The sequence below is a fragment of the Protopterus annectens genome, chromosome 1.part0 (genome assembly GCF_019279795.1).
Source record: "Protopterus annectens isolate FY-2018-M chromosome 1.part0, PAN1.0, whole genome shotgun sequence".
NCBI lineage: Eukaryota > Metazoa > Chordata > Ceratodontiformes > Protopteridae > Protopterus > Protopterus annectens.
This window is the reverse complement of record NC_056725.1, coordinates 1,872,124,895-1,872,151,798: the sequence shown is the minus strand read 5'-3', so window position 1 is coordinate 1,872,151,798 and position 26,904 is coordinate 1,872,124,895. Positions and strand designations below refer to the sequence as shown.

The 26,904-nt window shown below is 39.4% G+C and overlaps 2 protein-coding genes across 3 annotated transcripts in view; one reads left to right on the top strand and one right to left on the bottom strand.

The window, feature by feature from the left end:
- Positions 1 to 26,904, top strand: part of NIPBL (NIPBL cohesin loading factor) — a 4,951,262-nt gene that overhangs the window by 3,507,811 nt on the left and 1,416,547 nt on the right. Inside the window, exon 31 of the mRNA XM_044076429.1 lies at positions 21,977 to 22,030. Coding sequence (XP_043932364.1) covers positions 21,977 to 22,030 — 54 coding nt within the window. The remainder of the gene's footprint in view (positions 1 to 21,976; positions 22,031 to 26,904) is intronic.
- The window catches only part of IST1 (IST1 factor associated with ESCRT-III), a 1,439,276-nt gene that overhangs the window by 677,314 nt on the left and 735,058 nt on the right, over positions 1 to 26,904 (bottom strand). The window lies entirely within an intron of this gene.

Below are 26,904 nucleotides of genomic sequence, written 5' to 3'. Positions count from 1 at the left end.
AATCATAAGAAGGATACGTCCACCCCTTAGTAGGCCAATTTCTACTAAACTTTGGAGGCTGAACCTGCAAAAAATCTTTAACAGTCTGCATAGACTTAGCCTTGTCTTCCATTTTCTTTAAAACTGTCTCAACAGGAGAACCAAACAACACATCAGATTGTAAAGGAGCATCTAAAATCCTTGTTTTAACATGGTCAGATAAATTCTGATCCCTCAGCCAGGCGTGCTCGAAGAACTGACCCAGTGGCAGCCACCCTAGACGAGGCCTGTACAGCATCAAAACCACATTGCAAAGAATGCTTACCCACCTGTTCAGAAACATGCACTAAATCTTGCAACTCTTTACAATCAATACCTTCCGCCAGAGCATCAACCTTAGACTTCAATTGTGAAAGGAGATAGTTTTGGTATTTCAACATGTGAAACTGGCAATTCAAAGCCCTCATAGCTAGAGTGGAAGAAGTATAAACTTTCTTTCCCCATCTATCCAAAGCCCTGGCCTCTTTATCTGAAGGAACCGGATTCTTGACAACAGAAGCCTTAACACCTTTAGGCCCCTGACTAACAGTTTCTGGGTCTGCCCTAGGACTCTTAAAAGATACTTATGAGCTTCAGGCACCCTGTAATACCTATCCGGTTTAACAGGAGCAGGAGGCAAAGAATCAGGATTAAGAGAAGCCTCTGTAAAACATCTTCCACCACATCCAAAACAGGAGGTATAGCCAAAGGCCTATGCTGGGGTAAAACAAAAATTCCCTAAGCCTTTTCCTGGAATCAGAGAAGTCCTGACCTTCCCACTTAAAATGCTCCCTCATGGAATGAAGAGTTTCTGAAAAAGAAAAATCCTCAGGAGGAGAAGCAGAAGGAGTAGAATCATCCACATCAGAATAAGGAGAATACTCCTGCAAGTCTTCAGCCAAGACTCTGAAACATCCAAGCCTGCTCAAAACTCCCTAGCTCAGGCTCCACCCTAGGTCTCTTATCAGGAGGGGGCAAAGAACCCCTAATCAAAGTAATCAAATCTTCTGCCATTTTAAGCATATGCTTCTTGGGCACAGTTCCTGAAGAACTAGGGGTGACACCAACTGAAGCTAAACCTGGCCTGCCTCTGGGAGAAGCCTTGGAAACAGAAGGAGAGGGCCTAACCACCTTAGGAAGGGAGGGGAGTATAGTAACCTGAGAAGCCCCTTCAGCCTGACCTGCCTCCTGAGAGGCCACATCCTGCAATAACAAAGTCTCTCCCTGGGATCCCAAAGAAACCTCCGTGGAACCACCGCTCCACCGACACCTCTAAAGAACCGGCGTCCGCACGGACGGTTCTTCCAGCCTAGGCTTAACTGCTTTGTCCTTGCGCTTCGAAGAAGCGGCCGGAGCATCCGACGGCATTTTATAATTGCACCGCTCAAGACTAACCTGGCACAATCTAACCTTCTCTTTATAGTGCGCTTATTGAATCTAGCACAAGAGCGACACCCAACAATGCCCTGCTCAGGCACTAAACAAGGAATACACAAGGTATGATAGACTCTATGCGGTATCTGTTTCCCACAAGAAATACAATTATTCACTTTTTCTGACATCCGTAAACCACTGAGGCAAGAAAAACTAAAATATTCCCCAACGGGTACTTAGCCAACTTTGACTCGGTCTGAAACTCCGGAATCGAAAAATTTCAGAACGCCAACCGGCACTTGCAATGCTGCTTCTGCATCGGACCATGCGGCAAAAAAGACTGAGGATATGACGTCGGTCATGCGCATTTGTACCCTGACGTCCTGATGTCAGTCAAATGCGCCTTGACCGACGTCAGCCTTATACTTTGATATTCGGGCCGACCGAGGACAGCGGACTACCCAAGTGTAAGGACTGCAGCAATGTGAGATGAAGAACATCATTTCTTTATTAAATTCACATGTTGATTTCTTCCCAAATGTGTATCGTGTAGCATAACTATTTGCACTCTACATTTTTTAATGCAGCTCACTATTCTTTCTTTTTTGTATACATATGTGAGACCATTAACATTTAAATTTAACATAGAAAACATTGTTATGTTAGTTATTCCCTTCTTTTGTGTGTAACAGCTTTTTTTAAGTAGCTAGTCCCAGCCTATTTGTTTTATGTGCATGTACTAATGTTTGGCAAGTTGATCTTTTATACTGCTATTTCTTGTCACTTCTGAGCCTGTGTCACATATTTAAAAAATGTTTTACTGAAAGCCTTCAAACAAAAAACAAATACACCCCTCAAGTCTGTTAACTTAATACCAACACACAACATGATGTACAAGTTGTCCCAAACTGACAGTCACACTCATAGATTCTGGTTAACCTAAGATGCATGGTACACCTGTGCTTCTAAGTGCTGTCTGGTTGTTATCCTATCTTTATTGCTGACCTTGATTGGGAAAACACTTGAATGCTTTCAGAAAACATTATCTTCCAGCTATCGAAGGAAAGCAGGATTCTGTTTTTATTGCTCTCTCTCAGATTGTATCTGGATCTCCTGTCTCCATGGAGAAGAGTTGCTTCTATAATCATTTATTTATTTGCTTGAATAAAGCTTTATTATATTCAGTGTTTTATTTGTTTGCCTTCTCTTAAAACTTATTACTAGATCAAACCAAGAGCCTTAATCCAGTCATTTCCCTATGCAAGAATGAGAAGAGGCACGTCAGTTTTTTTTTTTTTTTTTTTTTTGCATCATGCTCCTGACTGGATTTTTCTTCTTTATGTTGCAGTGCCTATATTTCTTAAAATGGAACAATGAGAAAGAGAAAAAGAAAGGAAAGCAGGAGCACCTGTTTACTTCAGTATCCCCATTACAATTGAAAATAACTGCGAAAAGCTTACTTTATAGCATGCAGATTATATCATACATTATGAAAATACTACTGTTAAGGACACAATTCTGTTTTACTTACAATTAACTCTCACTCCTCCTCCCGTCTCCTAAGTGTTCTTCCAGACATTAATGACATGAAGTAGGGCATATGCTTTAGAGTCCCCTAGAAGTTTAACAAAGTCCATTATTTCCAGATGTTCTTGTTCTGTCATGTTTCACAAATATAAGTATAATGAGTTGTAATCCCACATTTGTTTGTCAATTTCTGAGGTGCTGGTTTTATTCCCGTTTATCTCCATCTCCCATATCTAGTCTGTGCTTCATTTCATACATACTCTCATTTTTTCTCATCAACACTTGTGCTTTTTTTCTGTGTCTCGAGCATTTTCTGTTGAAACATTGGAAAACATTTCACTAGCACAGGCTCTGTTGTGGTCTTTATTACCAAAAGAACAAGAAGATGAATCTCCTCTGTTCCACAGATCAATTTGTTTGGACACATTTTTCTCTTTCCTCCTTAGCATGTTCTCCATCAAAAATGATTTTGTCCCTCCAGGAAAGAATATTCTGAAGATAGCTGGTTACAGCATTTTCAGTCTTATGCCTGCTTTTCAACATTCCCTGATTAGTGGAATAAATTTACTCCTCTTCTGCCTGGTGTACAGTGAGTAATCATTTTCCACAAGCACCCTACTGTCGCCCACTTTTAGTATTTTGTGCTTCTGCCACAATTTTGTCATAATCAACTCCTTTGCTGATAAGACTGCATTTTGCTATTAAAGGTCTGTGTTGTTTGCTCATGGCCAGGTTTGGAGCATACACACGTTGTACCCTTTCAGTTAACAGCTCCTTTTGTGGAATACCAGTCCAGTTGCTTCTTTGTGCTTTCATAAAATGAATACAGCCTGTTCCTTCCAGCTTTTGTGGTACAGCAGAAAATCTCAGGTTTTCCCTATGTGCTCTGCTCTCTAATTCTATTATTTTGTGTATCATTTCTTCTTGAACAGTCTCATATTCAGCCAGCCTTTTCTTCATTTTGACCTCTGATTTTTGAAGTTTTTACCACCTCATCCAAATATCTATTTAAAACTTCTTCCATTTTTTCCCAGCCTTTTGTTTTTATTTGTTTATTTTAATCAGCTCTGAGTACATTTGACTTATTTTTTTCTGTGGGTTACTAGAAGTCATGTCTTGCACCAAAGCTGGACTTGCACAGCTTTTTGCTAACCGTTGTAGAATTCTTCCCAGTCCGTATTTTTTTCCTCACTTTTTGTGATTGATTCTCTTTAAGGTTCTCTGAATTTCTTTTTTGGTGCCATCCAGGCAGTGCACTCACTAGCCAGTTACTGAAATTTACCCAAAAGTACTTTGGTTTATAATGTTCTGCTTGTGTTATGCATTAGACCTTTAACTGTGGGACTAAAAACATTCCACTGCTTATATCTTACTATTGATTTCCATAATCAAGAGCTACCAGTTTTTCAGTTTTTGTATTTTGTTTTCTCTTCCCACAAGTGCTTAGCTGCCATAACAGAATCATTTTTAATTCCTGTAGCTAAATATGTCGTCTTGTAGTGTCCCCGTAATTAATGGTATTGTTGTACCAGTTCATCTGTGAGTACCTAGTCTACTTGTAGCCTTTGTTTTGTCTTCATTATCCCAAAGACTTGAAACTGTCTTGAAATGTTCCACACACCAGAAATGTTTTTTTTTTCCTGGATTTATCAAGTACAAAATATCTGCAAATAAGGGTAACTTTACTTGATTACATACAGCTTGTATCCTTGAATATGTTAGTCCCTTATTTTCTTTGAAGGTGGCTCTAAATATAAAGCAAATAAAGGCACAAGAGGACAACTCTGTTCAAATTAAATTGTCAGATAAGACCCTTCACACCTTAATTTTTGCCTCTGACCCTCTATGCATATCTTCCTAATTAACCCTGTTATTCTGTCATGGAATTCAAATACTTCCATTACTCTACTCCTAGTATCTCAACTAACACTATTGAATGCTTTCTCTGCATCAAGAGCCACCAACAGCATCAGAATTTCCATATATTCTACTTCCCTCTGGATCATCATTTGTTTTATTAATGTCAAATATTAGCCTCAGCAAAACCACATTGTTGCTTGTGTTTGCTTGGCAGTACCTTTGCCTTTCTTGGTAGTGTAGACAAATGGTTTAATCATGATTTAAAATAGAAATTGGTTTATATGGTTCTGGGTCTGAAGGGTCTTTACCTTTTTTGGGTAATACAGCCGACGTTCCAGGTTTTTGCCACTTTTGTCCCTTCTAACTTCCAAAGAAATGTAATACATTCGGGGATACTTTCCTATTGCTAGATTTTGTACATCAACTTTTTTATTTCATCACTTTCTAACCTACCCATTAATTACTCGGCCTCATCCTCTAACCTTGGCATAAGTGTCTTCCATAAATCTTTCCATGTATGCCTTTTTTGTCTTATGCAGTCCTCTGCTGTATACAGATTTCATAAAAAATCAGAAGTATTTCTAATACCTCTATAAGACCTCTGGTTATTTTTTCTTGTCACTGGCTCCCTGAGTTTGGCAACATCCCTTTCTGCATTCCTGATGGCTGTGTCATTTTGCTAAAAGTTTTTGTCCTCTGGAATTCATCAACAAATATTTGCTTAACAGCAACCCTTTTAAACCTATGAATGTATGCTAAATACTCCCTTATTTTCCCTTTTGCACCCCACCCCAGCAGCCCAAGATTACAACAATATATTAAATTTAACTTTCCTCTGACTGGCTTTTCTGATCTTGTTTCAGTTTAAAACCTGTGCATCTTACAGCTAAGAAAAAGGATTTGCTTGCTTTAAAATCTTTAGCATATACAGCAGTCACTGCTAAGATTCCACCTCACATTTAAATTATTCCTGACTGCACAGAATAATGTACTACTTTAAAATATAGCATACAGTTTACTTTAGGAAAAAATGTGTTGTACAAATATTAAGAAGAAAAACTTTCTGCTGGTGTGGTTGCATCTTTACTAATATGTTAAGGTTTTGATTGCTTTATTGTGGCCATGTTTAGAGCCATAGATATGTTGTGTCCTTGCAGTTAACAAATATTGGTGTGGAACACCAGTCTAGTTGCATATTTCTACTTTCATAAATTTAATGCAGCTTGTTCCAGTTTTTCCTGGCATATCAGAAAATCTCATGTTTTCATTGCAAGCTCTGCCTTCTAACTATTTTGTTAAACATCTCTGTTTGAAAAAAATCCTGCACAGTCTGTCTTCTCTTCAATTCAGCCACTGATTTTTTGCAATTTCATTTGTTCATATGAACACTTAAAGCTGCTTAAATATTTTCACATTTTTTTTATTATTTCAGTTGATATGTTCTTTGTGTTTCATTTATTTTAAACACCTCTGAGTACATTTGAGTTATTTTCCTTTAAATTACTGGAAGCCATCTCCTGTACCAAAGTCAAAACTTGAACTACTTTTTTTGCTGAGCAGCTGCGGGATTCTTCCCAGCTAAAGTTTTATCTTCTCTTTTTCTGGCTGAATTTTTCTCTCAGGTTCTCCAAATGTCTTTTTTGCTAGCATCCAGGCAGTGTAATTACTAGCTTGTATGCAAATGTTATCCAAACTGACAGTTTTGCTGGGCCATTTTTCATAGTTTGTCACAATGGCAGAACCCAAATGAAACAGTTGATTGATGAGCAGCCGTCTTTAAAGTCCTGAATAGTGTACTGTCATGACCCACCCAAGTACAGTTGATGGTGGTGTCTGTTCTGACTTTGAATTTAATGGACTGGATTTTGTCAAATGTGAATGTAAGTACTTGCTGTTAACATTAGATCCTCAACATCCGTTCAAACATGCCTTCCATCTTCCTGATGTCATTTGTTCCTGCAAAGAGACCTGACCTGATGAATTGACTTGAGGTCTTTATATGGGGGGTATGGCTCCTTCGCAGAATAAGTGATTAGGGCAGTCTTGATCTGGAGAAGGGAGGGAGTTGAGGGTTGTGGGAGTGAGGGGTGTTTTGAGCTTGGTAGGTGCTGAGAAAATAGCTGGCTGCGACTAAATGTTCTAATTTGAAGTGGTTGGAGATTAATCATGAAGCTCCAGTGTGATGGGAAGTGTACAAGTTTCATCCCAAGATGACCAAAAAATTTCAGGCTTCTTACCTTGAGCAGCTCTTCTTAAGGTAGGGAAGTAGTAGTGTGAATAGGATGACTGCTAGAACCCTAAAGAAAATTAGTTGTACCGGTAGGTTTACTATACAGTCTAGACCCAGTCTTTCCATTACTTGTCTAAGTAACATCCAAATAATTAATACACTCCTGTGAAATTTCCTACAAATTGAAAACCTGAAATGTTAACATTAGGGATTCAAGAAATTGATATTTTCCAAACCTGCGCAGCAGATAGTCAAATCTAGCATGTCTGTAATGTACAAATCTGTATGTCTGTAATGTACAAAATTTTGGTAAACCCCAGAATTGAAGTACCCATCAGTAAATTTGCGTAACTTGGAGCAAATGAGGCATTTATTGCAGTGCTAACTTTGTTGATAAACCACATTATTAAAAACAAAAAAAATTAGTGAAAACAGCAGTCTGTTAAATCAGCTGAAAAAAATGTAAAAGGACTATATTGCAAAAATCTAAAAATAGTTTTGATGCTATCAGAATGTCTGGTAGCAGTATGAAGATTCTGAAAATCTAATGTAACCCAATACATACCAGGTAACCAAATATCCTTTAAATTATCAAGCAAATCTAGAAATTTTTTCTTGCAAGAAGATAAATTTAAGTAATTAGCAACACATCCAACATTCTGCAGCAAAGTGCTTTGGGTCGAAACCGTGAGAAGACCAGGAAGATGATCAAAACTCTTAGGAATTTTTTGATGGACAGTAAAATACTGCTAATCTACTATTTGCCAAGTAGAGTTTAACATCACGAGCAGTAGGATAACCCATACAATCCCCCCTTATCTATTAATTTTTAAACATACTCTTATATTATGAAATATTGTCAAATTATCCCTTTTATAAATGTTAGGATCCTCTAAATGCTTACAACACATAGTATAGTATTGTTTAGTATAGGTAGATGAGCATTAAGAACAGCAGCCAAATTACTGCCTTTATCTGCTACCTTTAAAAAAAAATCTTGGCATTTCTGACTGCATAGTGCTTGTCATTGTGCTTTAATATGGTTAAAATCTGAGATGCAACCAGATTTGGATTTATGTAAAAATGAAGAAATAAGTTGTACCATTTCTAGAAATCCTAACAGAAAATGTTAGTTGATTCATTAACATAAGGGAAAGAAAGTACCTTTGCTGCACAGAAAAGTGTCTAAATGAAAATATGCATTAACTTCCTCATCACTATAAGAAAAAAAAAATAGAACGGGAATCAGATGAAAAAGAAAAATCTGTAGAAAGCTGATTGATTCCACCCTTCATTGTCGTGTAAATTAAGTGCAGTTTTTGGCAAAACTTGAGCATATCAGTTTTAACATCATGTATTCTAAAACACGGTAGGCACAAATTTTATACTGAAAGTTCAGTCTCTGATAATTTAAAACTGGATATATTTACTACATAATCAGAAGAGGTAGAGAAAATCAGTCTGAACAACTGGAAGGTGAATAATACTGATAACAGAAAAACATACCTCCTCCTTGTAATAATTTTCTGTAGCGTTTGTTGTTCTAGTAAAAACCTGTTCTCTTAGAATTATGGCATTTGTGACCTCTATAACCCCTTGAACCATTATTCAAATACCATTCATCATGGGGTGCAACATCCCAGTTCTGGATATCAGTCACCATATTGGAACTGTAACTGGTTCCACTAAAGGAGATAATCACAAAATGAGCTGATGTAACAATGTGGTCATGTTGATGACACCAGAGACAGAGATATGTCCAATCATCAACATGAGGCCATTGTTACATCAGAAGGCTGTTTCTGTGGATTTCTCTTATGTTTCCATAGAAATGCTCTTCTATATTATAGTCTGTAATATTTTTTTTTTCTTACATTTTACTAATTCCTGTTCAACTCTCTGAACTTGAGCATTCACTTGTTTAAAAAATGTTATCCACGTTAGACAGAGAAAAGTGACTTCATCTCACAATATAAGGTTTACAACCACCTTACAGCATCTGGCTGAGTATCTCTGTCCAGTAGAATTTCTTACGTAGTAGTAGTGCACAAATTAGCCGTATTAATCCTTCTCATAGCAAACCCCCTTTCTGTATCAGCTGTCATATCTAACAGAGCTGATGGAGTTTTAAAAGAATGCTAACCATGGAGTGTAATGTTCATCTCCAAATACTTTTTCTTGAAGAAAATATATTAAAATGTACCTTGGTTTCACTCAAAATTTCACTTAATTTTTGTAACTTATCTGATATCTCTCTCTCATAACAGGCTTCGAATACATGGAAGATTGTGACGGCAAGGAAGAAAAACAATTCACCACCATTTTAATACGCTGCTAAAAACTCATCATCTGATTGACACCAGCATTAGAGGAATGAACAGCGCTGCTAGCGCAGTCGGGTCTACTTCTAAATCTCAAGATACCACAGTCTCGACTTTCACAATCCCGAAGCCATAATGTGAAGATTGTGGAATCTCAAAATTGTAAAACAAAAAAAAAATGACAACATTTAAAAATGTGTGTTTGCAGGGCGGCAAGCCCTCCTGCATCCACCACACCCCCTGCAACCACCTAAATATACTAATTCCAAGATTGCTGTACAGTGAGGAGAATGGTAATGTAGATCGCTATACAGTGCAGAAGGGAACATTACCATTCTCTTCACTGTAGTGAGATCTCTGAGTTAGTATATTTAATTTGCAGGGCGGTGTGGGGGGTGCAAAAACCTGTTTTTAAATGTTGGCATTTTTTTTTCTTGTTTTACAATTTGGAGATCCCACAATCTCGACATTATGGCTTCGGGATTGTGAAAGTCGAGATTGTGAGATCTCGAGATTTCATAGTGGACCTAGTGCAGTCACCCTGAACATCTAAATTCAAACAACTGTAGTATTTCTCAGACCTCTAGGCAGTTCAGTACTCAGAAAGCCGCTGTTACCTGACGCCATACTACACATCCAGAAATGTAAGATGTACACAAAAACAACTTTATTAAAGCAATAGAAAACCTTGGTGCCTCGGCAGAAGCCTTCAGAGAGAAAGGCAACAGTTTAAAAAAAAATCCACCTTAAGTACATAAATGATCACCCAATCAAATACTTACAAGTTAATTCACTAAAGTGTGAAACTTCAAAATACAAATACCTTTTTACACAAAAGTAATTTTTGTACATACACACCCAAGATAGAATTTGTATTTAATTTTTGTAGTAACACAGGAACAGATAGGTGTTCCGCTGCTGGACTTTTTTTCATATTGGTAAAACTGAAAGAAAAGGAGGGTATTTGAGCATCTTGGAGACATTAGATTAATAAAATAAATCCAGTAGCCGAACACTTTATATCATTCCAGTTTTAATTTATATTTGTGTCTTGGTTTTACACTAGTGAATAAACTTGAAAGTATTTGGTTGATTAACTGTTTATTATGCATTTAAGGTGGATGTTTAATTATCTTTCCTCTTGAAGGCCTCTGCCAAGGTGCCATGGTTTTCTGTTTCTTTAATAAAGCTGCTGTTATATAATTTCTATGTAACAGAACCTGTACCAAAAGGGCAGTAGTACCAAAGGTTCTATTCAGGACTGCTCCAGGTGCCCAGGAAAGTGGATCCATGAAGGCCCATCCTATGCTTGTCAAGGAAGAAAACTCGTAACTCTCTCCTCCTCCTCTTACTCCAGTTTCATCAAGTTGTGGTAGCCAACCCATTGGTCTGTGTTGGCTATCTCCATATCATTTTCAGAGACCTAAGATGCTTTGTTAGATCCAAGTTGTTTTGGGGGGAGGCTTCTTCTGCTGTCAAAATTACTTTTCTTTGGATTTGTGACTGCACCAAGGTATTTACAAAGAGCCTGGCTCCAGTTATTTTTTACTGCAGAAGCAAAAACATTCACATTTACCCATATCTGTATAAATGCCTTGTTCAGACAATGTTGCAGGTGGAGGTGGTGGGAATCCTGCTGTTCACCATACATTGCCTTCAAAGCCTAGGATTTCTCACTTGCTTTCTGCAAGTCACTTCTGTTCCAAGATGACATTCTAGGGGACCCTATTTTATTCCAGATGTCCTGCAGGCTAAAGTGGAAAGTATTGCTCAGTACTTCCCACACCTGGTCCGGAAGACCATGGTCATGGTGAGGGAATGCTTAAGGGCAGTAGAATTAATGCTAATGAGGTTGGATTGAGGGAGCTTTGGGAAGCATGGTCCAAGGGCCTTAAAGTCTAAGGTGTATGTGATTGTGCTCATAAGGAAAAAAAAACACATCCTAAAGCAGATGATAATCATTCAGTCATTAAAGGTTCTGTCTCATCTGGAGACAACGAATCTTACAAAAACACAATTGTGATGTAGTACATAAATATGCAGGTGTGGTCTTGGACACTTTCTCAGCTTAGTTCTTTAATCCCTAAATTACTTGAAGGTGATTTACACCCATTGCAGTTGTCTTTGGTGATGGGCTGGATGAGCAGATCAACTGAATGTTACTCAGGAACTTGTTTCCATATTTAGTTCATGAACAGTGTCCCAGAGTAGACTTGTTTACTTGGTGCAACAAGCAGTTGATCTCCTCCAAAGCACCACACAATCAATCTTGGCCTTTAGATGGTTGTGAGGGTAGCCTTTCTTTTGTTCCTCTTGCATTTCCATGTATACAGTGTAGAAACATTTATATGTCCTTCTAGTCCCGTGTTGCAGTATTCATACTGTGGGATTTCCAGCCCTCGGGCGACCCAACATCACCTCCTGTACAAAAGCTTAAGCCTGGCTGCTGTATGTGTGTGGGACATCACATGTAGGGCCATAACCCATGGAGTATAAATGTGACATTGGCATACACAGAACTTAGAACTTTTCAGCCACAGATGACGATAGCTTTGATCTCTTCGCTCCTACGTCCGAAGACTTCAAAAAGATAAGTGCCCTGTTGGGGTTTGCCTTTTTCACTCTTGCTTAAGCTTTAGCTTGGTTGTTGTAGTTTTTCTATTAGCCGATGTCAGGGGAAAAAGAGTAAATGTAGTTGCGGATGCCAGATTCCGCACAAAGACTCCCACGACCGCTGTCTCTCTTGCCTAAGTAGAGAGCACGACCCTAAGGCCTGCTCTATTTGTCAATTCTTCGTACCCAAGACCTTATGCAGCTGTCTGGCCATGTTAAATCTGTATTTAGAAAATCAAAGGCTTAAACACCTCACGCTTACGATGGATCCCAAGTTGGCCGCCCAAGCTGAACAACCTAGGAAGAAGGCCAAGGTCTGCAAGCCTTCTCCAGATGGCGCTCCACCTTCGAATGTTCCGCCGACTGCCATTCTAGGGGCCGAGGGACACCTGATTACTCTCATGTTTCCTCTTGAAGAGGCTGTGTCAGTAGCCACGGAGAGTACATCAGCAGAGTTGATACAGATGTCAGCTATAACAGCCGTCGAGGGGGAAACCATTGCTTGATTAGCCGACCAAGACTTCGGATCTGTGGGTTCTTTCCATCATCCAAAAAGAATACTTTCTATCATGGAAAGAAAAACCTACACCAAAAAAGCCCCCCCCCCCCCCAAAAAAAAAAAAAATCAACTCCCTCTACTTCCTCCCATCCTGCTGGAACTTCTCTCCCAAGGAACCATATAATCAGTTCCCTCAGGACATGAGGGACTAAGCTTCTACGCCCGCCTTTTCTTAATCCCAAAAAAGAATGGCCCCTGGAGGCCTCTCATACCTAAACCTGTTCCTACAGGTCCCTTCCTTCAAGATGCTCTCCCTTCAAACTCTTTTACCCCTCATCCCATTTCAAGCCTTCATGGTCACTCTAGACCTAAAAGTTGCATACTTGCACATCCCAGTCAGACCTCCCACAGGAGATTCCTATGCTTCTCTGGGCCCTCTTCTCATTTTCAATTTACCGCCTTGCCTTTTGGCTTGTCTGCGGCACCCAGAGTTTTTACCAAGTGTTTAGCCCCAGCCATCGCCCACTGCAGAACCAAGGGAGTACAAATCTACCCTTACTTGATGACAATCTCATTTTGGCAGAATCCTTGTAACCATCTCCATTTCACCATGTCCCTACTGCACAAACTGGATTTTACCCTCAACCCACCCTCAGCCTTCAAAATTCCTCTCTCCTCCCACAACAGGACAAGATTTTCCTTGGGTGCAGAATCAGAACAGATCTAATGAGATCCTTCCTCCCACCAAAGTGCAGTCCCTCTCCTCCCATTTTCTAAGCCTGTTGACAGAATTGCACCTGACTGCAAAACAGTTTCTGCAAACTATAGGGTCTCATGGCTGCCAACATTCCCATGCTCCCACTAGCAAGGATGCACATGAGGAAATCCCAGTGGTACTTAAAGAATGTTTGGTCTCAGAGCCAACAGCCTCTAGACAAACTCATCCCCCTTCTCCTCTGCCTAAAAATAGAGCTGAAGTAGTGGATTCAGCAGGTTTTCAGCAGCCAGAGAATTCCTCTGCAGCTCCCTCCCACCACTCAGTCCATGCACACAGATGCATCAGACCTAGGGTGGGGAACAACCCTGCAGGGCTACAGGGTACAACAGTGCTGGTCCCCTGCCCTGCAAAAACAGCACTGCTGTCCTGCTAGCTCTAAAAGCCTTCCAATCCTGCAACCAGGGATACTCCACATTGTGACAGACAACACTACTGCCATGTGGTACCTAAACAAACAAGGAGGGACAAAGACATACCAGTTATGTCTGATAACCCTGCAAATCTGGGAAATGGCAGCAAAACACGACCTCTTCCTGAAAGCTTCATAAATCCTCTCTCAGGAAAACAAGCAAGCGGACGTGCTCAGCAGAACCTCCTCTCTGCAACACGAATGGATATTGCACAGGGATACCTTTCTTCACATAGTCCACCAGTGGGGCACACCTCAAGTGGATCTGTTTGCCTCCCCCTAGAACAGACAACTAAACAAATTTTGCATCAGGACTCGCTCACCACTAGCATGGAGAAGTGGATGCCTTCAGCTTTACATGGCAGGGAATGTTCCTATAGGCCTTTCCTCTAATTCAGAGAGGAGTCCTGAAAATCAAGAAGGAACAACCCAAAATCTTGCTGGTGACTCCTTATTGGCCAAGGAAGCACTGCCCCCCCCCCCCCTTCTGCTTTCCCTAGCTAAGGGCAGTCATCACAAGTTACCCCACAAGGTGGACCTACTAATGCAGCAACAGGGATCTCTTCTTCACCCACAACTGTCTTTACTGCACCTAACTCTGTGGGTGATCAACTTTTGATCCCTTTCAGACAACACTTCTCAGAAGACGTGCTATCAGTTCTGAGGGAGGCCAGGAAACTAACTACTAGAAAAAATTATTTGTCTAAATGGGGAGGTTCTCGAAATGGTGTTCCCTTAGAGACAAGGGCCCATTTCTGGCAGATCCACCCCTTGTCCTGAACTATATCTGTGAACTCATTAAGGAGGGACTAGCTTATTTTTTTGTCAAAGTCCATCTTTCTGCCATTTCTGCATGCTTGCCTTTACAGCCACCTCTTCTTTCCAGACTGGATGTAAAACTTTACCTGAGAGGGGTCTTGCACATCAGACCACCAAGAAAGTCCATCCCTCCTCCCTGGGACCTGAACTTTGTGCTGGAAAAGCTTACCCTACCTCCGTTTGAGCCCACCAGCACAGCATCTCTTCAAATGTGCACAAAAAAAAAACATTCTGTTAGTGGCCATTGCCTCTGCTAGAAGAGTGTCTGAATTAAGGCCCTGATGGCTTGCCCTCCTCACACCACCTTACACAATGACAGGGTGACCCTATGCACAAACCCCTCCTTTATACCCAAAGTAGTAAATGAACTATCCCTAAACCAGTCTATTCACCTACCCACCTTCTTCCCCTCCCCTACTAACTCTGCGGAGAGGATTTTCCATTCCCTGGATGTACATAGACAGCTGAGATTCTACTTGGACAAAACTAAGTCCTTCAGAAAATCTGACCAACTGTTCATTTCCTTCCATCCCAGGGCTTTGGATAAAGCAGACTCCAAACAAACTATTTCCTCCTGGATCAGGAAATCCAACCTGTTTTGCTACTCTCATCATCACAAATCATTGCCTCAAGGAGTGTGAGCACATTCTACCAGAGGCATGGCTACCTCAGAGGCCTTCATGAAAGGGCTAGAAACAGCTTCCATCATGGAGGCAGCCACCAGGTCTACAGTCCATACTTTCACTAAGCACTACAAGCTCGAGGTCTCTAGAGCCAGGGCAGGATATGTCAGGGCAATCCTGCAAGGATTCTTGGAATCCTCTACCTCTGCCAACTCTCAACATTCCTCCTAGCTGTGGTACTCTCCCACAGTATGAATACTGCAACATGACAATAGGACATAGAATAGTTGTGTAAAATCTTACCATAACTATAGATGTCTTTCTCTTCCATGTTGCAGTATTCCATCCCACCCTCCAACCTCCTGGTATCCTCAGTCTTCTCCGGTGTATCCCCTCCCTACAGGCCAGTCTGTACAGCCCTGCAGGGACATTTGCTTTTCTTTAGCCTTATAGTCTTTTCTCTGGGCTTCAAGTTCTGAGGTTTGTGCGTCCAACGTCACATTTATACTCCATGGTTTATGGCCCTACGTGTGGCGTCCCACACACCTACGGCAGCCAGGCTTAAGCTTTTGTATAGGAGCCGATGGGTCGCCTGAGGGCTGGAAATCCCACAGTATGAATACTGCAACATGGAAGAGAAGGTCATCTATGGTTATGGTAAGATTTTGCACAACTGTTCTTTGCACAAGTTGTAGCGATAACTTCATGGAGACTAGTTACAAATATGCTGTTACACAAATGTATTTAGTAGCTGTTTTGAGTTTTATTTGAAAACAAGAATGCACTTCAGCCTAAGAACTGCTGCTGCATGTATCCAGTACTTGACAAGGGATGTTGGAGCAGTAGTCAGGCCAGATGTCAAAACAGAAATTTGATAGTTTGTTTTCCTTAGCCAGAATACCAGTATACTTTTGTGAAGCTTGAAAATTGGGTAAAATAATGGAAACCGCATGCAGAACGGTATGTTTTAAAAATAATTTTTAAAGCCTGAGAGCAGATATACAATATGCTTACAGTAACATTTACAATATTACTAAGGGTACTTTGTATTTTGGGTTCACTACATATGACCGAAGGTTCATTTGACCGAAGCCCAGATGACTGAGACCATATTACCAAAAGTTCATTTTACCGAAAGCCCATATGACCGAAAACTAATTTGACCGAAAAACAGCACAGGCAGGTATATGCCCATTTCCCCACTGTAGCATGACCCTGGAGTGAGAATATTAAGTTTGGGGGGGGGGGCTACGCCCCCCACATTTTGCAACAAATTTGTACTGATGTTATATGTTTTAATGTATTTTTATTGGATGCGCATGTATATAATAGTGTATAAACTGCAATTATGTGGGGGGCTATGCCCCCCCCAACTTAATATTCTCATTCCAGGGTCACGCTACAGTGGGGAAATGGGCATATACCTGCCAGTGCTGGTTTCGGTCAGATGAGTTTTCGATCATATGGGCTTTCGGTAAAATGAACTTTCGGTATTATGGTCGCAGTCAAATGGGCTTTGGTCAAATGAACTTTCGGTCATATGTAGTGAACCCTGTATTTTATATGAATTATTGATACTGAATAATAAAAGTAGACTGAAACACAATTTTTGTTTTTTTTAGAGGTTATCCAGTGTCGAAGTGCAGGTAACCTGTCCCAAATGTTCATGTTTATTTTGATGTCTTCCAGTTGTTTCCCTAGTTTGAAGATGATTCCATGTTGCTGTATCAGGTTTAGTGGTCTTTCATCTGTTGTTGACCCAAAACATGGTCGGATCAAAGTAATGCCGTCATTTTGACTGCCTTTCTGTGTTATGATGGCATTCCTCACAGATTTTGTTGCCTTTTGAAGGGAGCATTGACAGAGTAGTTATAATATTGAATGTTAATGTGCCAAATATCATGACCCTGCTGTACTGGTAACCATTAACAGCCCTTTGGAGACTCCCATTAGTGGGTGTGATTGTCTGCTAGAAGTAAGAAAGGTTTTGTGCACTAGTTCTGGAGTAAAAGTTTATGAGGTAAAGGCCGTACCTAGTGTTGGGTATGAGGACATTTCTTGTTAGTGTGTGCTTTGAACTTGGAAACAAGACAAGATATTTTCTGGCAGTTTCCAATTGAGAAAGCATTTTGCTAGTTATCCTGTCTCTCTAATGTCACTTTTAAGGAAGAGTTGAGTACACAACCAGGATATTTTTGTGTTGTGTTACATTTAGGATATCCTTGTCCCAGAAGCAGACTGTAGGGGTTCCTATCTCTTTCTGACATGTAGTTTTAGCTGAATTGGTATCTGTTCTGATTTCCTTCCACAGTACACAGTTTATTTGCTGAAACTGCACATTTGATGGATTTGTTTTTCTTTGTGCCTAAGCAGTGTTACCAGGCAGTGATCAATTAAGCTATTAGAAAACACTTTGACCTGTCGACATTCCTACTTTGTATTTATTGTGTAGAATCATTTTTAGTTTATTGGCTAGGTCTATTTGGTTGACTTACTGTTTGCTATTTGTTTAATTATTCTTTAGATGTAAAGTGCCCATCTTGGCCTCAGAAGGGGGGAAAAAAGGGAGAAATGAGGGTCTAGAAAGTTAACAGCTTGGTTTGAGAGTTCCAAGATTACTCTCTGGTTAACTTCTATTTTGTGATTTTTAGGAATCAAAGGCTGGGCAAGTATACTCCATTTAAAGGAGTCTCTAGTAAAAGCTAGTTCTGTTACAAAAAAAAAAAAAAAAACTATTGTACTGTTTTTCTTCAAAAAGTGGTCTTGCAATGTGTAAAAGTGATTTGGAAGTTTTTGTGCATATGAATGTGGAACTAGTATTGGCAAGAATTCTATTTTCCGTCTACTTTCATAACAGGTGGATAAAGCTTTAACTGCTCCCTGTATCGCCTTATTTCAGTTAGTGGCCTGGACACTGGAAGATCCAGCTAGGGAGGAACAGGCAGTGAATTTGTGTTTGAGGTTGGTTCACCCAACCTGAAGCAGAGTTTATAAAAGGCCTACTGCAAGGCTCAGTACTGTGGTGCAGTGCTTAAGAGCTCTTGGGCTCCCTCCTGACCAGTGTGTGTGGTGGCTTAAGAGCACTGTGAGTGTGCATATGTTTTGCAGTCAAAAGCTGTTTAGCATAACCAGGCATTGTATCATGCTTACCAACTGACAGGGGAAGGCAGTAGAAGAGAAAACTAATGACGTCTTGCCAGATGAATGTCCCACTCCAGTCCCCAGCTCTGACTTGGTGTAGTAAAGAATGAACAGGACAGTTGAGAAATGGCTGGATGGCTACAAGTAACCTTGTACACACCTATGAACCTAATAGCCACAAGGGCCTTTTTAAGCCTAGCCATGCATCTCAGACCCAGAGTGGAACTGGTGGAAGGCAAAAGAAAAAATGTACTTAAAAGTGCATCTGTACCATCCTTTTCAGAATCTCTTGCAACCGGTAATGTTTAAAAATGCTTTACCAGATGTAAAAGAAGTTTTCAGCCTTGTCCCCTACAAAGGAGACCATTGTTAGGGAAGAGACTGCTAAAAGTGCACGGGGGAGACAAGATAGGTCCCCCTGATTCAGGAGAGCATGTGGCATTTGAGTCACCTTGCTTAATCATCTTTAAATCCAGTGGATTCAGCCCTAAAGAATTTTTAAGTATCCCATTTCTTCCTATAAAGCTTGCATAGCAGCCCTTTTCATTGTAGTGTTTACCAACATCATAGTATAAAAGGACTGTTGTCTATTCATCTAGTAAAAAAAAGTATGTTGCAGCTCATAAAACACTGTGAAATTCTCCGCATCATGTTCTAGCATCTTTGTCTGAGGGGGATGTGGTAGAGGGCATTCATTTTGGTAGAAAACATGTCGTCTTGCTCAGTATTTTGTGTGTGGGACTTGAACTATTAACTGCAGTCCTAAGAGGTGTGATAGTTTATCCAGGAATTTATGACTTTGGACGAAAATCTGAATGCTTATAAAACAACTTGCTCAGTGCCCAAATGTGTATGTGTAAAAAAGTAGATAACAGTACAAGAAGGTCATGAGAAAGTCTGTGTTCAGCCATTGATTATAAAGCAACTGTAAAAGTTAGTATTCTGCCCTCATCTAAAGCAGGAGTTTTTAAGGAGATAAAAAGAACAGTTTCCTTTTTTACTAGCTGACTTAGAAAAGGAGTATGTGACTTTAGTAAAACCCAAAAGGCTGCACACTTGGATGGCTTAAATTACTATTTCTGTAGTGTTCCTTCAGAATTGTATTTGTACTCAGGGCAGAGACAGCCAGTACTTGAAATGTTCAAGGTATTTGAAAGTTTGCTTTTTTTCTGTAAATCTTGCATTTGCAGTTTTACTGATGGATCCTTTTTCTGTTTTTACTGGAGAATGAGGATCTCTAACTTGTAGAACTGTGATCTTCTGGCTTAACTGGCTCAGACATGGTTCACTGAAATCATTTGATATTCCCAGGAAGTTACAATAAAATAAGTGTAACACATAGTTATTAAATTTACATCTGCACTGGCATACTCAGCATAGATGTTGTCACCTTTAGGTCATGCATCTGAAGAGAGACTGTCTTTCTGGACTCCCCCCTGTGGGATTTCTCCTTTGGAGAAATGTTTAACCTTACGAGGAATTATTTTTAAGATGCATCAGATGTGTTAGTGTCTCACTAGAGGTATTCTGATCTCTGAGGGGATTGCGGAGCTGAGGCTTATGGAAGGACCTCTGAAGTTCTAGGTGTTTGATTCCTTTTAATCAGTTGACTCTCAACCCCCGTCACCCATAAAGCTTGATGGACTCTACAAGAGTCCAGGATAATTGTATTTGCATAAGAACCCTGTTGTTGACCCCCGCCTGGAACTCTAGTTTGTTCCATAGTGGTAGAGACTGCAGAGAAGTAGATAGATATGACAAAGTTTTACACTGCTTCAACCTTGATGTTAATGATTAACTCTCAAACCCACATTATTAAATGTCAATGGAACATATTCAGAAAGAAAATATTGCATTACAGACCCTGAAGAGGCCAAGAAAACAAAAATTACATGACTGTCTCTTTAAAAACAATCTGTAAAATGTGGGTATAATGTAATAGATGCCCACAGTAGGAGCACCGCTGCAGACGTAGTTTTAAGAATGGATGCCTGGCTGAGAATCCAGGACTTGCCAAGTGATATCAAGCATCAGCTGTTTGATCCTCCTTTACAAGAGATGTTTAAGGAGTTGTAAGAGTGAGAGGAAAACCGTGAAGTCAGTGAAGTAGTTTTAATCCATGTATACCTATGTAGAGTATGGAACCATCCTGCTAAAATAGTGGTCTTTCCAAAGATCTGCTCCTTGGCATAGAGGGATGAAGCCTTGGATGTGACCTCACTTTAATTAACCTGGTTCACCCCTGGAGGAGTTGAGTCAGCATGGAAAAGAGCTAGGAGGTGATGGTTGCCTTGCCTCTCTTGGAAGATAAGAATTGGGAGGCTCCCAGTGGAGATTGGAAAATAGGAAAGTGGCAGTTGCTGTGCAAAGTATCTTATTAGAAATTAGTACATGCTTTTTGTCACAGTGGCAGGGCACTGCCATATGCAGCTGCAACCTAAACCACAGTATGTTGTTATGAGGAGAGCCAGAAGACAGCTTGCTGCAGCCAAATGGCACTCAGTAGTGTAATCGACTCCTTACTTATCTGCTTCACTCTACAGAGCATCAGTATTATTCTGTTTCCATCTTAAGAGATGAAACCTGCCTGGAAAAGGGATATATCTTTGGTATACCCCAACAATAAAGGCCTTAGGGTGGATGGGACAGTGGGATAAGTGGGAAGGTCTTAACTCAGCAGTGGCTGACCCTGCTCAGAAATGGTTGTCAAGTGAAGATGAGTAAGGTAGGAAAAATGTGAAGTTGACCAGTTTGAGCAAAAGACTGCTTTCATGAAGAAGCAGGTCTTGGGAGGTAGCAGCAGCAAAAGGCAGCCAGCAAGATGGGGGAAGATTGGTAAGCCTTCTCCCTCACAGTTTAGTCGTAGACAGTACTGACTGACCTCCCCATTCCACCCCACATTCCTTGCCTCCCTCCCTCTTTTTCATCTCTCATACTGAGTGGGAGGTCTTACCACAACAGGTCTGCAGGATAGGTCGGCTTCCCAACCCTTAAGTCTGTAGCCAGCTGGATTTGTATTTCAGTATTCTTCCATCACTGTAGGCATGACACTCCAGCAGCAGTCCTTGTGATGGACATGCTACAGTTATGAGTGCATGCTCATTGTAAGAGTAGATGTTTTTAATGGTAGGATCACTGCTGCACTGTCAGTTTTCCTCCCTGTACCCAGTTTCTATCCTTTGTGACTTCTTTCTGTGCGTTTTGGACGGTTTCTGTTTCCTACCAGGGAGGCATCACTTCCTGTCTCTGTGTAGGTTCAGATTGTTAGTCAAATAACACACTTGTTGAAGATGGGCACCCACAAAAAAAGAACAGAGGATGGCAAGGGGAAACTCTGCACTTCATATTATAAATCTTGGTAATTACTACTGTGTGGGAGTGGTCAGTCTTGGTCAGGGACGTGAAAGCTCTGGATGTTAAGCTGGATTGTTTGCAGCATATTTCCTATGTTATGTAATATACTGTAACAGTAGGCACTGTGTGTTTTTTGTATGCTTATGTGACAAGTAGTTTGCAGGTGGAGATGCTGAGTCTGGTTATTTGTCCTGTGTAATGAACACAAGCTTGGACAGTAAGAGGACCAGGATATACAGCTGCAGTCTTTATAGTCTCAAGACAGTCATTTGCTTCTGTATAGCTAAACTGTTCAGTTTGAGACAGCTTTTAGAAGGATCTTTGTAAATCATCTTTTGTCAAGAGTAACAATGTAGTCATTAATTTTATTACTGACATACCAAAGCTTAAAGTTGTTTTTTTCACCCTAGGTTGCAGCCTGCAGGGATACAGGTTATGACTGGTTTGAACAACTTCTAACAAATGTAAGTAGTATTTTTCCCAAGCGGGTGACACATTAATGCTGTTTTCCAAAGTCTTTGTCAGTATATTTTTCGCCTCCTATGTAAAACTTTGCATGTAGAAAGAAAGCACTGTCACGTTTAGTTTTCAGTAGTTTTATTCATACTGCTGTTCAACACACTTTTGTGCACCCTTCCCTCTAACACAAATGTACAAAGATGCCACTTGAGAGAGCGGCATTTTGACTGCAGAATTTACATCAGTGGCACTTTATAAGCCTTAATCTTTGTCCTACTGAGCCTGAATTAAATCTTCTCCCCTACTGATATCTTGTCTGCCATCTGTTCCATGTGTTTTTGAACTCCTCCATTGATCTCTATTTCACCTTTGTCATTAAGCACTTGCCTTCACTGTTTTGTCTGTGGTTAATATTTCCTCAACACCTTTACTAAAAGCTGTTTTCCAGAAGATTATTCAAAATTGCTGTTTTGCTCTTATGTAAATGTCTGTTTATTCAAAATAGTGGGGTTTGACTGTATTGGCCTGAATGTAACCATAAAGACTTAAAAAGTAAACATGTCATGGGCATTCCAAAGCCATGCAGCTGGAACACTTGCTCTGATGTTGTCTTTCTGTCCATTCCTCTACATATTGGTTTTAGATCTGCTGTGGCCACTTCAAAGCTCAGGATCCAGTGCTCAGGCTCCACCCTGTACCCATAATTTCCTTGCATCATATGAGCTACTTCAGGTCATATTTGACGCTCTTCAGCAGCTGATGGGTTTTCTGAAGCTCCAGGTCTTTTTCAGATTGTGTATTGTTTACTGTTTCAGATAAGACTTTATCTTTGCTATCTATATCTATATGTAATATAGATATGGATCCCCTTCAAAAGCTTGAGTTTTTAGAAACTTGAAGTTCATATGGTCAAGACGATATGATCGAGTTTTCGCTTTTGAATGGAGATTGTAGAGCATTGTGGATCGAGGACTCTACCCTTTTCCCCACTGTAAGTAAATAAAATAAAGCAACTTGAACCACGAATAACCAAGAATAAATACTTTGATACTTCAAAATGTGCGAGTTTAAAAATTTTCACCTTTTGGCCTCTTCATGCAGCTATCAGGACATATAAAATTCTCATCTTAAATAGTACAAAACAGTTATTTAACTATCGAACTTGATTATGCAAATGTTTCAAATGAGGTTTTACAGAGACCATTCCATTTATACTGGAAGCAATATGTGCCCTAAATCTTAAAATCCATTTTAATTCCTATTGTTTGGTTAAAAGTTAAATATCCCCTCCTCTGACAGGAACAAAAATAATTTAAAATCATAAATTTAAAAGTATGTGTTTGATCTGTCTCTGTTGTATGTTTATACAGTCCATTTGTAACAACAGATCTTTTGATAACCAATAGATGATGCCCTATCCATTCTTTTAACTTTTGGTTTGTCTTTCCAATGTAATATGCATCACAGGTGCAACATTTGGCTAGGTATATTAAATTTCGTGTGTTACAATTTCCATATGCATGGATTTTTCTGAGTCTGTGTAAGTACAAAAGATGCAGTTATTGCATTTAAAAGTACCACGCTTAGTACTGTGAAAAGTACTGTGAAAGACTAAGTGGTTTTCTGGCTTCTCTTTATAACAGTGTCATTGCTTTGAGGTTGGTGTTTCTTCTGTAGCTGAACCGGGGTTATGGTTGCAAAATTCTACCAAGTTCTGGATTTTCTCATAAAAGTGGCCAAAGTTTGGTTATTACTTATTTCAGGTATATGTTTATCATAAGTAAGAGTATGTCTATATATATTTCTCCGATTTCTCTTTGCTGTATTATTTTCATTATTCATGAAACAGAGGTTTAAAAGTTGTTTCACGATTACTAAGAATTTCGTATTTGTATTTTAGTATGTCAGTATTCGTGTAACCTCCTTTATAAATTCATTTGTAGCCGTTTCTAGTTTTTTTTTCATTACGCTATTATTAGTACTTAGTTTTGCTATATGTTGAAACTGTTTTTTAACAGTGTTTTTGTGGATGAATGGAGGGTGCATACTGGTTCTTTGCAAGTATGTATTTGCCTTTACTGGTTTCCTGTACAGCAGTGTTTCTCTCCTTGCTGTATTATCAATGCTTAAATTTATATCCAGGAAGTTGATCTCTGTACTTGATATTTTTGTTTTAAATTTAAGGAAATTAGTAATATTGGAAATATATTCTTTAAAATTCTAAATCTCACTTACTGTATCTTTCCATATAAAGAGGAGATTGACGAAATGGCTGTAGAACAATATATTTTGACTGTACATGCTATTTAAGTGTATGCTGTCATTACCATTGATATATCATGATGTTTGCATAGGTGTTAGCTGTGGGGGTACCCATCGCTGCACCTCTTTGTTTATATAACTTCCGTTGAAAGATGAAAACATTATATGTTAGGACAGTGTGTAATAGTTCACATATTAAATAAATCTTACTTCATAGATTGGTACTAGGCTATCGGCCCTAGGGGCCTATGCAAGCCTAGCCATAGCAATTCCCTGGATATTTCTTCCACAATATTTACTTCCCTGGACCCCTGTTTAGCAGTGTGACTGACGTGATCCCCGAGATGAATTTCCTATCTCCCATCCAATTGTCAAGGTTCCTTTTGAAGATGGCCAAGGAGGCGTTCTGCTTGACATGTATGGGCAGTCTATTTGGGGGTACTCTGTAAATTCCAATAGATATTCTTTAATGTACTGAATTCCAATGTCGTTGGGAATGACTGTAAATAGTCAGCGTCCATAGTTACAAAATAACAACTGAGTAAAAGTTGTTTTCAACCACTGTGGTAATTCATATAAGAAGTCGGGTGTGTCTTTTATAATAGTACCAGTCTTAGCTAAATTCTTTTTAAGTTGTATGTCACAATATTTAGAGATGGGTTCTGTGGCCCCGTCGTTGTGCCTGAGACAGTTGTTCTCATTGGTGGGGTTGTAAGAGATTTGTGGATTTTTGGAATCCCCTATATAAATGGCATTTTAGGTGAATCAGTTTTGATGTATTGATACAAGTCGGCATCTATGCATTGATTTGTGAACATATATTGTAACATAGTCACTATGTTCCTTATCTCATTAGTTGCTTGCTTAGAAATTTCATTATAGTCTTCTTTGTCTAAAAGTTGATGTATAGACTCTAGGTAAAGTGTTGCATCCAAAATCACAATTCCACCACCCTTGTCTTCTGCTTTAGGCTGCTTTAATAACAATAATTGGGGTTGTCGGTCAAAGTTTTTATAGTTTGCATTTCATCTTGCACGAGGTTATACAAAATGCAATGTTGGAGGTTTTTTGTTAATAAATACTGTAAATTTCACATTCCGCTGCTTTCTGAAAGGCTTGTGCATTAGGATTTTGATTAGGCATAAAAGTACTTGCTCTCTTTAAAGCAGTGGTGGCGTGAGTACAGTTTTCTTGTGCTCTCTATAGGATTTTTAAGTTTAAATTCCTAGTAAAAGTTTTAAGTTCAATGATTGATTGAGTAAGATCATTATGTTGTGCAGGAACAAAGGTTAACCCCTTTGAAAGGACAAGGCAACTCATTCCTTTTCAAAGTATAATTCGAAAGATTATATACCATTTTTGTTAGGTCCTCGTTTGACTCCATATAGTTGAGCGATGTTCTGTTTTCTGATTGTATTTCTGACAGTAACTCTTCATCCTCATATGGGGTTGTGTTATCTGAAGAGATGAAGGATTGTCTCCAAGTAGGGAAAAATCCAGTGGATCCAATGCTGAAACATTATGTGCATCTACTATGGTTGTTTTTTGCAGTTGAGGGAGTGGTTCATTTTCATTAATTTGATTGATCTCAGCAGGTTGGGGGGGGTTGATGTATATCACCTTGTTTGCTTTTATTGGACCAAGAAAAGACATTGCCATGTATAAGATCATTTATATCGTTCTTTAGTTTTCTTTTCTTGGTCTCAATTAGTTTTTTTTTTCTTTTCTCTCCAAAGGCTTTAATTTAATCAGTAGTTTCCTGAAAAAGTTTCTATTGTATCTTAAGCTCAGTATTGGAAAGCAAGACTGAATAAAGTGATTCCACCTCACAACGAAGTTGTTTCAATTGGCTCGAAAAAACATTCTTCATTTCCTTACATCTAAAAGAGCAGCTAAGATTCATTAATTGCCAATGTCGAAGTAGGTCAGGATATTTTTCTCTAAGTTAGAATTTTAAGAATTCTGAGACCTCTGGGTATGATCTTTCATTGTAAATATATTGTAAAGCTTAAGTGTTGCCACTGCAAATGCTTAAACATTAAAGTTTTGTTCCAATTGTTGGAGCTTATTTTGAAATTCTATCAAAAAATTCAGTACCTTGTCAAGCATCAGCTTCAACATTACCCAGATTTGATTCCAGTTCATGGAGCAAAGGATTTGTGGTTGCATTCAGTAAGTAAGTGACTGATATTAAAGTTCTCACGGCAATGTTACTGGCTGACGGAAATCCAGGTTTCTTCATGCCCACCGTTAAAATTAAAAAAAAGCAAACAGTGTCAGCTCAACGAGAAGTCCGGTTGGCTTCAAGTAACAATAAAAGTAAGTAAAGGTAACCGGAACCACAAATAAATACTTTAATACTTTAAAATGCGTAAGTTTAAAAACTTTCACCTTTTGGCTTCTTCGGGCTGATATCGGGAAATAAAGTCCTCATCTTAAATAGTATAAAACAATCATGTGACTATCAAACTTGATTATGCAGATGTTTCAAATGAGATTTCAACAGCTCACAGTGACCTGCTGAGATCAATCAGGTTATGAAAGTGAACTGCTCCTTCAGCGGCAGAAAACAACCATAGTAGATGCTTATAACGTTTCAGCACTGGATCCACTGGAT